At 36.9% G+C, this 15404-nt stretch overlaps 2 protein-coding genes and 1 pseudogene across 3 annotated transcripts in view; all 3 read left to right on the top strand.

Moving 5' to 3' along the window:
* LOC112319923 (olfactory receptor 8H1) overlaps nucleotides 1–15404 on the top strand; it is a 96988-nt gene that overhangs the window by 52502 nt on the left and 29082 nt on the right. The window lies entirely within an intron of this gene.
* LOC128780940 (olfactory receptor 8H1) lies at nucleotides 245–3095 on the top strand. 2 transcript variants are annotated; one of them, XM_053924663.1, is made up of 2 exons: nucleotides 245–521; nucleotides 1353–3095. In XM_053924663.1, exon 2 carries the CDS (start codon nucleotides 1375–1377, stop codon nucleotides 2320–2322), a length of 948 nt encoding a protein of 315 aa, XP_053780638.1. In that variant the 5' UTR covers nucleotides 245–521; nucleotides 1353–1374; the 3' UTR covers nucleotides 2323–3095. The 2 variants fall into 2 exon arrangements, with proteins under 2 accessions (XP_053780638.1, XP_053780637.1); XM_053924662.1 differs by having other exon boundaries at nucleotides 1333–3095.
* Nucleotides 7821–8900, top strand: LOC128780945 (olfactory receptor 8H1-like; annotated as a pseudogene).

Genomic DNA, 15404 nt, shown 5'->3' with positions numbered 1-15404 from the left:
GAGGATGAAACCAGGTTCTTCCTTGTGTGCCATCTAAGGAAAAAGTCAACTATTTCCTTAAAACATGACATAGCTGCATTTAGTCCCTGAGCCTTTGTCTTAAGAAACATGCCAGAAAAGCTTCCTTGGAAACTGGTCTCCAGGGAGGAGCAATGTTGCCTTATTCTCAATCCTCAGTATATTATGAGGTGCCCTGGAAGATGAACAAAACATCGTCTGCTCCACTTGTGTTCAAAATCGCTGCCTGGATTCCCATTCAGACACAACTTCCTGACAGATTATCCGTTTGACCAGTGCCTGAACAAAATTCTAAGTTGACATTTTTTTCTTTTAACCTCAGAATAAAGCAGGATGAATGCTCAAACCTGTACACAGAATTTAACTCAAAGGAAAGAATATAGTATAGAAATCGTTGCCTCGAACAGTTTTCTTGTTTTATTTGTGAGAAAAGGTTGAGAAATTTCTTGCCTGATAATATTGATAGAAGATTTTTGTTATTTCTCCAGTGACTTTGGCTCTTGGTAAGTATTACTCTGAAAATTTAAGAATTTAGTTAAGATGAAATAAAAACAAGGCATGTTACAAAATATATACATAAACATATCACTGAGATCTTACCTATTTCACCGGTTTGTGAAACATGAATTTTGGAGTTGATGGCATTATAGTCTACAAGCGATGTACTTGCTTTTGAAACATAATTTTTGGAACAAATCCGATTTTGACTGCTCAACTTAGAAAAAAATATCTTCTGTAATTTGATACTAATGTGTGGTCTATAATTTTCATTCCCTAACGTGATAATTATATTCAATTACTACAAAATAAATTTCAAAGCCAAAGGATAGCAACTGATACATTAAAACTCTTTTTATAATTGTTTATTATATAATATATCAAGTACTTTTTCCTTAAGTTTTTTCAATTATAAACATAAATACAGTATAATGAGCCTGGTTTGGAAGTCACTCCATCTTGGTAGAATGACAGAGCCACCATTTAATAGCTCTGACTCTGAATAAGTTACTTAAATTGTCTGGGCCTTTAACTCATTATAAAAAATGAGCCTATATGATAGCACCTATGGTACAATGTTCTCATGTGGGGCAAATATGTTAACAAGCAAAACATTTACAACAGTGTCAGGCTTATTATAATGACAAAAAAATGTTAGTTTTTATTATATCATGCCCAAGGTCAATGTATGCACACTTCTGTATTTTGCAATCCAATGAAATTATCCATCATATACTGTAGTCCACTAATTATTATTAATGTTTAGAAATATTAACCTTATATATCAGTGAATATTTATGAACTCGTTCCTGCCAGGTATCACCTTTATTTCTCAGCAGTGTGGAGCAGGTGGACAGAATGGGCAGAAGCAATAACACACGTGTGTCTGACTTCATCCTTATGGGGCTGACAGAATCTGAAGACATCCAGCTGGTCCTCTTTATCGTATTTCTCATGATTTACCTGATGAGTGTGCTGGGAAACGCAGGGATGATATTGATCATCCACCTGGATCTCCAGCTTCACACCCCCATGTATTTCTTCCTCAGTCACCTGTCATTTCTTGACCTCAGTTACTCAACAGCCATCACACCTAAAACCTTACAGAACTTACTGACCTCCACGAAGCACATTTCATACATAAGCTGCTTCACTCAAATGTACTTTTTTGTCTTCTTGGGTACTACCGAATGTCTTCTACTCTCCTCAATGGCCTATGATCGCTATGTCGCTATCTGCAGTCCTCTGCACTACCCCGTTGTTATGTCCAAGAGACTCTGCTGCTCCCTCATAATTGGGGTCTATTTCATTGCTTTTACGGAATCCATTACCACTGTTCTTTGCATGAACACACTGCATTTCTGTGACTCCAATGTAATCCATCACTTCTTCTGTGACACTTCCCCAATCCTAGCCCTGTCCTGCACTGACACACGTCACGTGGAAATCACGATATTCATTTGTGCGGGCTCTACTCTAATGGTATCTCTTATCACAATATCTGTGTCCTACCTGTCCATTCTGGCCACTGTACTGAAAATTACTTCCACTTCAGGAAAGAGAAAAGCCTTCTCTACATGTGCCTCCCATCTCCTGGGAGTCACCATCTTTTATGGCACTACGATTTTCACGTACTTGAAACCACGGAAGTCCTACACCTTAGGCAAAGATCAAGCGGCTTCTGTTTTTTATACTATGGTGATTCCCATGCTGAATCCACTCATTTACAGTCTTAGGAATAAAGAAGTGAAAAATGCTCTCATTAGACTCATGCAGAAGAGAGAGGGCTCCAGGAAATTCAAGTAACATCTTTTCTAAACAGTTAACTTTTATCTTCTTTCCTGTGGGGAATTTTCTTGTTGTCTCCAAAAAGCAATGAAGTCCTTTCATTTGTTTGTATTTCTGTCGAACCATCCTTTAGTTAATCAAATACAATCTTGGACACCTCCAAAAATATATCCTTTGAAATTCAATTTATTTTACAAGCCATAAAATATGTGATAAAAATATGGTCCACTGTTTTTAAGGGCAACTTATCCACAAAATGAGAAAATATGAATGTCATATTTTAAAATATAGCACAGAAAGTACTGTGCATACTCCAATAGCAGAGAATTTATTATGAAACAGGGCTCAGCTTTGGCACACTGATGATAGTTTCAGAAATCACATCATGTATTATATGGAGAAGAAATGTAGCAGAGTAATGAGGAGCACTGTCTGTGGAGGCAAACATTTTATGATTTATATTCTACACCTACTCCTCGTTTTAGCTGTGAAAGCCTTAATAAATCAGTGAAACTTTGCTGTTTCCATTTCCACAACTGCACAAGATAATTAATTTATCCAGGTCCACACTGTTACAACAAATACTAAATCATTTAAGGCGTTACTAATAAATGCTGACCATTGTCATTAGAAGATTTCTATTCCTGCAATGTTTTTAATGCACAATGGCTTTCTCTTAAAGATTATTCACTTGTGTTTTATGAATTACTTTTGTTTAATCTAATTGACAAACAAACAAAAAACCAAGGGAAAACTCAGAACAGCTATAAATGACACATGGACAAAACCAAGCTGGGTGGAATCAGAGGAGGAAGTCGGGATGGGTGGCCTGGCGGGGATTAGTGGGGGTAAATGGAGACAGCTGTACATGGAAAACAATAAAAAAAAAAGCATTTTATAGTTTTGGAATTAAATCAGTATAGGTTAACATTGAAGATTTGGAAAACTTTGCAAAAAATTAAGGAAATGTAAACTCCTTAGCAATTGTTAAAAGCTGTATATGTGTTCGTTTTTCTAGATCACTGGTTATGAAAATAGGTATGTGCATCCATTACATATATAAGGAAAATTTGTGCCATTTGGATTTATGTTTTGCAGCTTTCTGTGCATATTTGCATGTTGAATATTTGTCATTGAATGCAGAGATGAATGGGTGTTTTCTATATGGGGCAAAAAATCAAGACTTTGATGATACAATGGTTTTGAAATGCAACTTTGTAAATTCATCAATTTAAAGATCTTTGTGCAGTGACATATCTTTAGTGGCCACTTTCTAAAAATTTTAAATCTTTACATTTTTGTGATGTGGCAATAAGTTCAGTAAACTTCCATTTGATATTCTGTGTATGTTAAATTTATTGCCTTCTCTGAATATTTATAAGTTTCTTGTGCTCATTAAAATAAATTCTTAAATTAAAATTTTAACTCATTTGTTTTATATTCTACAAGAAATGTTGTAAAGCTAAGAACTTATAAATTTGTGGATAACTCAAAACTTTAGTTGGGTAAGATGCTAAAATTTCCTTTATATTTATATCTTTTCCTATACATAATCTGGAATTGTTTTATCTTTATGTTATTTAAGGGTTATTATAAACATACTTTTTCATTTTCCAAGTATAGGTTTTATTGAAAACCACTGTACTGAAGTATACTTGACAAGTAAAATCTGTACATATTTGATGTACGCAATTTGTCGAATTTTCCCAAAAGTATAGACCAATGTATATTAGATAGCCAAACTTTTACTCCAAAGACTATAGCAGGGTACCACAGGGCCCTTATCTTTGCATCTTGATGAGCAAAAAGTGGGATCACTGGACCAAAAAGTCAATTTTTAAGTTTTTGAGGAAACCACATACTGTTTTCCACAGTACTGCATAGTCTGCACTCCCACCAACAGTGCACAAGGGATCTCTTGCCCTCACATTGTCACTAACACTTGTTGTTTGTTGATTTATTGATGATGACCGTTCTGACAGGTGTGAGGTGACATCTCATCATTGTGGTTTGAATTTGCATGTCTCTGATGATTAGTGTCATTGAATATTTTTTCAAATGAATTTTGGGCATCTGGATGTCCTCTTTTGGAGAAGTGTCCATTCAGGCCCTTTGTCTATTATTAATTCGATTGTTTGACTTTCTGTTGTTGAGTTGTATAAATTCTCCACATTCTCTGGAGAATAAACCCCTTGTCAGATGTATCATTGGTAAATATGTTATTTTATACAGTTGGTACCCTTTTCATTTGTGGAAGGTTTGTCTTGCTGTACAGGAGCAATTATTACAGTAAAGTGCATCATTATTTTTAGAAGTGAAATTTAATTTTTTTTATTTTACCAATTCAAAAGAATCAGCTGAATGTCCATCAGTAGATGAATGGACAAAATAACTAGGGTAATTTACACTGTGGAATACTACTTGGCCATAAAAAAGGTAAAATTTACCTTTGGGACAGCATGGATGGACCTGGAGAATATTATGCTAAATGAAATAAGCCAGACAGAGAGACACAAATGCCATATGATTTCACTTACATGTGGACAAACTGAAGTAACAAGGAAAATAGAAACAGATTCATAGATAGAAAAGAAGTTGACCACTCTCTTGGGTTTAGGGTTTGGAGGCATTGAGCCCAAAAGACAAAGGGCCCATGGACAAGACAACAGTGGGGTGAGCGCTGGGGAGGGGGTGGGTAGAATGGAAGAGGGTGTATGGAAGATAAATGGTAATGGAAAAAAACAATACATAATAACCTATTTAAAAAGCGGATCTTTATCCAACCAAAAATTAACTTCTGAATGTCTGGAGTACTGACAGACTTCCCTATAAAAGTTCCCTTTAATGGATGTTTAAAAATCCTCATCAAAGTGTATGTTTTGATTTTAGAAAGAAAGGAAGGGAACGAAAGAACAAGAGAGAGGAACATCAATGTGACCTAGAAACATCAACTGGTTGCCTCTTATATGTGCCCCGACTGCGGATCAAATATGCAACCAATTTTTCTACCCTGACAGGGATTTGAATACAAAACGTTTTGTTGTATGGGATGACAGTCCAACCAACTGAGACCCCTCCTCCAGGGCAGTCAGAGTCACTTTTATATCTGCAGGAAGAATGATTTCACTATGATGAGGTGACCTAATATTCACAAGAATATTTTAAACTTACTTTTAGTGCATATCTATCTATCTATGTATCTGTCTATCATCTATCTATCTATCTATTAATGAAGGGGGAGGGAGGCAGAAAGAGAAGGAGAGAAACACCAGTGTGTGGTTGCCTCATATGCAACCACTCAAAAGTGGGGACCTGGCCACCACCACTGGCATGAGCCCTAGACTGGGAATTGAACTGGTGACTGTTTGGTTCACAGGCTGTCACTCGATCCCCTGAGACACACCAGCCAGGGCTCAGTGTATATCTTTTCAAATTATTCCTCTGCTTCTACATCTTGGAGAATTAACTCTCAATATGATATCTTAGCTTTCTTTCCATATTTTAATTTTTAAGTTCATATATTAGAATACACTTGATTATTTACAGAGTGCAATACATAGTAACACGAATTGCAGAAGTACTGCTGTGTAGATGAGTGGGGTGATGGCCAAAACAAAATGGGGAGCTGACACTGTATTTTCCTTGTGATGCCCTGAAACATGTGTCAGCTGAGGACCCATTGAGAGGGAAGTCAGTGATGGGGCTAAAGTCCATGCACCAGACAAGACACTGTGGGTTTATCAAAGGCTGATGTAACGTTGCTCATGGTGTATCTTGGAATCTCGGTCACAAAATGAGGGTTGGTGGGTAAGCATACAGTGTAATAGTAATCTAGGAAAACTGTAGATACACACATTTGCATTACACACATATGCATTTATAAAGGTAAAGAAAATGGGGGGGAATTATCGAGATGTTCCCACATGTTAGACTTGTTCTCATTTTGTTCTTTCAATTTTGTCCCATTCTAATTATTTTCTAATAAACAGAGATAGTACGATAGTTTCACATATGTAAACATAAAAATGTGTCATTGTGAAAAGTGAATTATTTCATCCTTGATGGTTTCAGTTATGCAGCAACTGCATACATCTCTATAAATGGCTCCTCCACTAACAATGGTAATACCTTAAAGGATCACAAAAGAGGATGAAACCAGGTTCTTCCTTGTGTGCCATCTAAGGAAAAAGTCAACTATTTCCTTAAAACATGACATAGCTGCATTTAGTCCCTGAGCCTTTGTCCTTGGAAATGTGCCAGAAAAGCTTCCTTGGAAACTGGTCTCCAGGGAAGAGCAATGTTGCCTTATTCTCAGTCCTCAGTATATTATGAGGTGCCCTGGAAGATAGACATGACATAGTCTGCTCCACTTGTGTTCCCAATCGCTGCCTGGATTCCCCTTCAGACACAACTTCCTGGCAGATTTTCCATTTGACCAGGACCGTTTCAAAATTCTAAGTTGAGTTTTCTCTCTTTACTTAAGAATTAAGCAGGATGAATGCTCAAAACTGTGCACAGAATTTAACTCAAAGGAAAGAATATAGTATAAAAATTTTTGACTCGAATAGTTTTCTTGTTTTATTTGTGAGAAAAGGATGAGAAAATTCTTGCCTGATAATATTGATAGGTTTTTTTTCTTTCTCCACTGTCTTTGGCTCTTGGTAAGTATTACTCTGAAAATTTAAGTGTTTTACGTAGGATGAAATAAAAAGAAGGCATTTTACAAAATATATACATAAAGATATTATTTAGATCTCACCCTAAGAAATGCCCAGATTTGTGAAACGAGAATTATGCAGTTGATGGAATTATGGTCTATAAACAATATACATGTTTTTGAAACATAATTTTTGGAACAAATCCAATTTTGAATGCTCAACTTAGGAAAATGTATCTTCTGTAATTTGATAGTAATGAGTGGTTTAATCTTCATTCCCTAAGGTGATAATTATATTCAATTACTTTGAGATAAGTTTCAAAGCCAAAGGATAGCAAAGATTCATTAAAACTGTTTTTATAATTTTTATTATACAATATATCAAGTATTTTTTCCTTAAGGTTTTTCAATTATAAACATAAATACAGTATAATGAGGTGGTTTGGAAGTCACTCTATTTGGTAGAATCACAGAGCCACCATATAATAGCTCTGACTCTGAATAAGTTGCTTAAATTGTCTGTGCCCTTTAAATCATTTTAAAAAATGAGCCTATATGATAGCGCCTATGGTATAATGTTCTCATGTGGGGCAAATATGTTAGTAAAGCAAAACATTTAGGACAGTGTCAGGCTTATTATAAGTATAAAGAATGTTACTTTTTATTATATCATGCCTGAGGGTCAATGTATGCCCACTTCTGTATTTTACAATCCAATGTAATTTCCCATCATATTCTGTAGTCCACTACTAATTATAAATTTTTAGAAATATTAATCTAATATATAAGTCAACATTTATGAACTCATTCCTGCCAGGTATCACCTTTATTTCTCAGCAGTGTGGAGCAGGTGGACAGAATGGGCAGAAGCAATAACACAGGTGTGTCTGACTTCATCCTTATGGGGCTGACAGAATCTGAAGACATCCAGCTGATCCTCTTTACCGTATTTCTCATGATTTACCTGATGAGTGTGCTGGGAAACGCAGGGATGATATTGATCATCCACCTGGATCTCCAGCTTCACACCCCCATGTATTTCTTCCTCAGTCACCTGTCATTTCTTGACCTCAGTTACTCAACAGCCATCACACCTAAAACCTTACAGAACTTACTGACCTCCACGAAGCACATTTCATACGTAAGCTGCTTCACCCAAATGTACTTTTTTGTCTTCTTGGCTGCCACTGAATGTTTTCTTCTCTCCTCAATGGCCTATGATCGCTATGTTGCTATCTGCAGTCCTCTGCACTACCCCGTTGTTATGTCCAAGAGACTCTGCTGCTCCCTCGTCCTTGGGTCCTATTTCATTGGCTTTACAAACTCTATGGTCAATGTTCTTTGCATGAGCACACTGCATTTCTGTGACTCCAATGTAATCTATCACTTCTTCTGTGACACTTCCCCAATCCTAGCCCTGTCCTGCACTGACACACAGGATGTGGAGACCATGATATTCATTTTTGGTGGCTCTGCTAGTGGTATCTCTTACAACAATATCTGTGTCCTACCTGTCCATTCTGGCCACTGTACTGAAAATTACTTCCACTTCAGGAAAGAGAAAAGCCTTCTCTACATGTGCCTCCCATCTCCTGGGAGTCACCATCTTTTATGGCAATACGATTTTCACGTATTTGAAACCACGGAAGTCCTACACCTTGGGCAAAGATCAAGTGGCTTCTGTTTTTTATACTATGGTGATTCCCATGCTGAATCCACTCATGTACAGTCTTAGGAATAAAGAAGTGAAAAATGCTCTCATTAGACTCATGCAGAAGAGAGAGGGCTCCAGGAAATTCAAGTAACATCGTTTCTAAACAGTTAACTTTTATCTTCTTTCCTGTGGGGAATTTTCTTGTTCTCTCCATAAAGCAATGAAGTCCTTTCATTTGTTTGTATTTCTGTTGAACCATCCTTTAGTTAATCAAATACAATCTTGGACACCTCCAAAATTATGTCCTGTGAAATTCATATTGTAATTATAAACCATAAAATATGTGATAAAAATATGGTCCATTGTTTTTAAGGGCAACTTATCCCCAAAGTAAGAAAATATGAATGTCATATTTTAAAATATAACACAGAAATTACCATGCATACTCCAATGGCAGAGAATTTATTATGAAACAGAGCTCAGCTTTGGCACACTGATAATAGTTTCAGAAATCACGTCGTGTATTATATGGAGAAGAAATGTAGCAGAGTAATGAGGAGCGCTGTCTTTGGAGCCAAACATTTTATGATTTGTATTGTATACCTACTCCTCATTTTAGCTGTGTAAGCCTTAATAAATCAGTGAAACTTTGCTGTTTCCATTTCTAGAACTGAAGAAGATAATTAATATATCCAGGTCCATACTGTTATAATAAATATTAAATCATTTAAGGCATTACCAACGAATGCTCACCATTATTATTAGAAGATTTCTATTCCTGCAATGTTTTTAAAGCACAACGGCTTTTTCTAAAAGATTATTCACTTGTGTTTTATGAATTACTTTTGTTTAATCTAATTGACAAACACACAAACAACCAAGGGAAAACTCAGAACAACTATAAAGGACTCATGGACAATACCAAGCTGGGATGGGATCAGGGGAGGGAAGTGGGGATAGCTTGACTGTGGGGGGGAGATTAGTGGGTGGGAAATGGAGACAACTGTACTTCAACAACAATAAAAAAACCACATTTTACAATTTTGGAGTCAGATTGATATATGTTAACATTGAAGAAATTTTGGGTAACTCTGAAAAACATTAAGGAAATGGAAACCCCTTAGCAATTGTTAACAACTGTGTATGTGTTCTTTTTTCTAGATCACTGGTTATGAAAGTAGGTATGTGCATCCATTACATATATAAGCAAAATATGTGTCATTTTATGATGTTGGGAACTGCCCTGCCTGGTTTCAGAGACTGTAATCCCCGGTAGCTAAGGCTGAGTAAAAGACTGTGAGACCATATGCCATTTAAGAGACAAAGCTTATCATCCTGATAGGGGCACTGCCTCTGCCTCCCTTCACTTCACCTTACCTGGCCCTAGGGCGGATGACTGGTTAGCCAATGAGGGGTAAGATTCCTCAAAGGAGGGACGAAGTAAGACAGGCATGGTCAAGAAGGGGCCCTCAGGGAAGGACTTGGAGGGCCATAGACAAAAGGGGTGATTGACCCTCACCCCTCAGCTTTGACATAGCCTGAGTCCTCATTCTGTCTGCAAGAAGTCTCCTAATCTCTTGGCTGCCTTACTTCCCCTGCTCAATTTAAGCCTGAAACAATGCCAGAGGTGGGTATGGCCTTGTGCTGGAAAGGGCAGGTTCCCCGGGACATCAGGCCTAAGAGAGAATGCATAAAATCCTGTGTAACCTGCGTTGCTAATACCCTCAATTTAAATGATAAGGATCCAAGCCTGAAATGAACTTGTTTCCCCAAAGTTTTATGGCCCTTTAGTCATCTGACTCTAAATAAGCCCTCATAGTTCTTTGTTATCTATTGTTTGATCATTACTGCCTGACAATGAATGTTGGGCTTAATCTGAGAATGTGGGTCTTTGGAGCTGCTGGTTGCTTACTGATTATAGTAATGCTCTGTGTACTCCGCTGCATTTGCAAATTATTTTCCATGTGAGAGACCAGCAAGTAGCAAGCTTTGTGGGATCTATTGTGGTCCTAACTAAAAACAAGGGGGGAGATATGGGGAACTGTTCCAAGCGTGGGAAATGTGGCCCAGCTCCCACTAGGAAAAGCCAGTGGTGAACAAGGTTCGGCGGGCAGGACCCACAGCCACGGATAGGTTCTCCCGTGGGGAATCAGGCCCTTATTTTACCTAGGCTGCTTTGAGATTTGCTCTTGCTAAAATTCCCTCACCCTGAATTGAGGCAGCAAATGTTTACTGCATATCTTTAAAGTAACTTCCTAAAATCTATGATGCACCTTCCAAGAACCAGTGTAACCAGCTTAACCACTTTTCCCTTTACATTTGCAAATATCCTTCCTCTTTTATGTAATTAGCAACCCCCTCTCCTTTGCTTTCTGTAACTGCCTAAAGCAACCTGTGCAGAGTAAATGAGCATCATCCTTAATGTAATGTGCCCAGAAAAGCAATAAAAGCCTGTGAAAGCAAGGGTCGGGGCACTCTCCTCTTGAGAGAGTGGCTGCACCTTACCTGTCCCTCCACAGGACTCGGTGTGTATTTGTCTATTGCAGCCCAACACAGGATCCTGCGGGCCGGGATCTGCATCAATTTTATATTTAGTCTTTGCAGTTTTCTTACATATTTACATGTTTAATATCTGTCATTGAATTCAGAGATGAATGTGTTTTTTGTATACTGGCAAAAAATCAAGACTTTGGTGATACAATGCTCAGGACCTGAAATTTTGTAAATTCATCAATTTAAAAATCTTCATGCAGTGATATATGTTTAGTGTCCACCTTCTAAAAATTTTAACCCTTTACATTTCTGTGATGTGGCAATAAAGCTCGGTAAACTTCCTTTTGATATTCTGTGTTTGTTTAAAATTTATTGCCTCTTTCTTGACAACTACAGGCTTCTTGTGGTCATTAAAAATAAATTCTTAAACTAACTTCTTAACTCTTTTGCTTTGTATTGTAGAAGAGATGTTGCGAAGCTAAGAATTGATAAAATTTGTGGAAAACTAGAAACTTTATTCGGGTACAATGCTAAAATTACCTTTATAGTTAAACATTTAACTGTATATAATCTGGATTTGTTTTATCTTTATGTTATTTAAGGGTTATTATGAACATACTTTTTTATTTTCCAAGTATAGGTTTTATTGAAAACCACTGTATTGAAGTATACTTGACATGTAAAATCTGTACATATTTTTTGTACGCAATTTGTCGAATTTTCCCAAAAGTATAGACCAATGTATATTAGATAGCCAAGGTTTTACTCCAAAGGCTATGGCAGGGTACCACAGGGCCCTTATCTTTGCATCTTGATGAGCAAAAAGTGGGATCACTGGACCAAAAAGTCTATTTTTAAGTTTTTGAGGAAACCCCATACTGTTTTCCACAGTACTGCATAGTCTGCACTCCTACCTACAGTGCACAAGGGATCTCTTGCCCTCACATTGTCACCAACACTTGTTGTTTGTTGATTTATTGATGATGACCACTCTGACGGGAGAGAGGTGACATCTCATCATTGTGGTTTGAAGTTGCCTCTCTCTGATAATCAGTGTCATTGAATATTTTTTCAAATGCATTGTGGGCATCTGGATGTCCTCTTTTGGAGAAGTGTCCATTCAGGCCCTTTGTCTATTTCTTAATTCGATTGTTTGACTTTCTGTTGTTGAGTTGTATAAATTCTCCACATTCTCTGGAGAATAAACCCCTTGTCAGATGTGTCATTGGTAAATATGTTATTTTATACTGTTGGTACCCTTTTCATTTGTGGAAGGTTTCTCTTGCTGTACAGGAGCAATTATTACAGTAAAGTGCATCATTATTTTTAGAAGTGAAATTTAATTTTTTTTATTTTACCAATTCAAAAGAATCAGCTGAGTGTCCATCAGTAGATGAATGGATAAAATAACTAGGGTAATTTACACTGTGGAATACTACTTGGCCATAAAAAAGGTAAAATTTACCTTTGGGACAGCATGGATGGACCTAGAGAATATTATGCTAAATGAAATAAGCCAGACAGAGAGACACAAATGCCATATGATTTCACTTACATGTGGACAAACTGAACTAACAAGGAAAATAGAAACAGATTCGTAGATAGAAAAGAAGTTGACCACTCTCTTGGGTTTGGGGGTTGGAGGCATTGAGCCCAAAAGACAAAGGGCCCATGGACAGGAACAACAGTGGGGTGAGCGCTGGGGAGGGGGTGGGTAGAATGGAAGAGGGTGTATGGAAGATAAATGGTAATGGAAAAAAACAATACATAATAACCTATTTAAAAAACGGATCTTTATCCAACCAAAAATTAACTTCTGAATGTCGGGAGTACTGACAGACTTCCCTATAAAAGTTCCCTTTAATGGATGTTTAAAAATCCTCACCAAAGTGTATGTTTATTGATTTTAGAAAGAAAGGAAGGGAACGAAAGAACAAGAGAGAGGAATATCAATGTGACATAGAAACATCAACTCGTTGCCTCTTATATGTGCCCCGACTGTGGATCAAACATGCAACCAATTTTTCTGCCTGACAGGGATTTGAATACAAAACGTTTTCTTGTATGGGATGACAGTCCGATCACTGAGACCCCTCCTCCAGGGCCATCAGAGTCACTTTTATATCTGCAAGAGGAATGATTTCATTTTTATGAAGTGACCCAAAATTATCAAGAATATTTTAAACTTACTTTCAGTGCATATCTTTTATTTATTATTTGTTTATTCATTTATTTTAGAATGAAGGGGAAGGGAGGGAGAAAGAGAAGGACAGAAACATCAATGTGTGGTTGCCTTTTGCACACACCCAACTGGAGGCCTGGCCAGCACTCCAGACATGAGCCATAGACCATCATTGAACTGGTGACTGTTTGGTTCACAGGCTGTCACTCAATCCTCAGAGCCACACCAGCCAGGGCTCAGTGTATATCTTCTCAATTTATTCCTCTGCTTCCACATCTTCTACAAGTAATTTTCAATATAATATCTTAACACTCTTCCATATTTTAATTTTTAAGTTCATATATTAGAAAACACTTCAATATGTATAGAGTGCAATAAGTAGTAAAACGAATTGCAGAAGTACTGCTATGGAGATGAGTGGGGTGATGGCCAAACCAAAATGGGGAGCTGACACTGTATTTTCCTTGTGATACCCTGAAACATGTGTCAGCTGAGGACCCATTTAGAGGGAAGTTCGTGATGGGGCAGAAGTCCGTGCACAGGACAAAACACTGTGGGTTTATCAAAGGCTGATGTAACGTTGCTCATGGTGTATCTTGGAATCTTGGTCACAAAATGAGGGCTGGTGGGTAAACATACAGTGTAATAGTAACTATGGAAAACAGTAGATACACACATTTGCATTACACACATATGCATTTATAAAGGTAAACAAAATGGGGGGGAATTATCAAGATGTTCCCACAAGTTAGACTTGTTCTCATTTTGTTCTTTCGATTTTGTCCCATTCTAATTATTTTCTAATAAACAGAGATAGTACAATAGTATCACATATGTAAACATAAAAATGTGTCATTGTGAAAAGTGAATTATTTCACCCTTGATGGTTTCATTTATGGAGCAACTGCAGATGTCGTTATAAATGGCTCCTTCAACAACCCAGGTAAAACCTTAAAGGATCACAAAAGAGGATGAAACCAGGTTCTTCCTTGTGTGCCATCTAAGGAAGAAAGCAACTATTTCCTTAAAACATGACATAGCTGCATTTAGTCCCTAAGCTTTGTCCTAAGAAACGTGCCAGAAAAGCTTCCTTTGGAAACTGGTCTCCAGGGAAGAGCAATGTTGCCTTGTCCTCAATCCTCAGTATATTATGAGGTGCCCTGGAAGACAGACATGACATAGTCTGCTCCACTTGTGTTCCCAATCACTGCCTGGATTCCCCTTCAGACACAACTTCCTGGCAGATTTTCCGTTTGACCAGTGCCTGAACAAAATTCTAAGTTGTGTTTTTTCTTTTTTACCTCAGAATAAAGCAGGATGAATGCACAAAACTGTGCAGAGAATTTAATTCAAAGGAAAGAATATAGTATAGAAATTGTTCACTTGAACAGTTTTCCTGTTTTATTTGTGAGAAAAAGTTGAGAAATTTCTTGCCCGATAATATTGGAAGACAGTTTTTTTCTTTATCTAAGGACTTTGTCTCTTGGTAAGTATTATTCTGAAATTTTAAGAGTTTTAGTTAGGATGAAATAAAAAGAAGGCATTTTACAAAATATATGCAAAAACATATCACTTAGACCTTACCCTAAGAAATGCCTGGTTTTGAGAAGTGAGAAATATACAGTTTTTGGAATTATTGTCTACAAGCAATGTACATATTTTTAAAACATAATTTTTGGAAGAAATCATATTTTGACTGCTTAACTTAGGAGAACATATCTTCTGCAAGTAACACTAATGCATGGTCTGTAATTTTGATCCCCAAGCATGAAATTTATTTCCAATTGCTATTAAATTATTAACCAAACAGGAGGTCAGTGAATGATATATTAACACTGTTTTTTAAATTATTTAGTACACAATAATAATTTTTTTAATTATTTAGTACACAATATATCAAGTATTTTGAGTTACAAATCAAAATATAGTACAAAGACCATGTTCTCTGAAGTCACTCTTTCTTGGTAGAATGACAGAGACAAATATTATTGGCTGTGACTCTCAATAAGTTACATAAATTGTGCTCCTTATGCCATTTCTAAAAATGAGACTATAAGTATAGCATCCATGGTAGGGTATTCTCATGAGAGGTAAATGTATTAATAAGGAAAAGC

This window comes from Desmodus rotundus, chromosome 5, assembly GCF_022682495.2.
Source record: "Desmodus rotundus isolate HL8 chromosome 5, HLdesRot8A.1, whole genome shotgun sequence".
In the NCBI taxonomy this organism is placed as follows: Eukaryota; Metazoa; Chordata; class Mammalia; order Chiroptera; family Phyllostomidae; genus Desmodus; species Desmodus rotundus.
Note: the sequence above shows the minus strand (reverse complement) of the source record. Positions and strands in the feature narration are given on the sequence as shown.

Coding starts and splice junctions, on each gene's coding strand:
- LOC128780940 (XM_053924663.1), top strand. CDS start 1,375: ATGGGCAGAAGCAATAACACACGTGTGTCTGACTTCATCCTTATGGGG.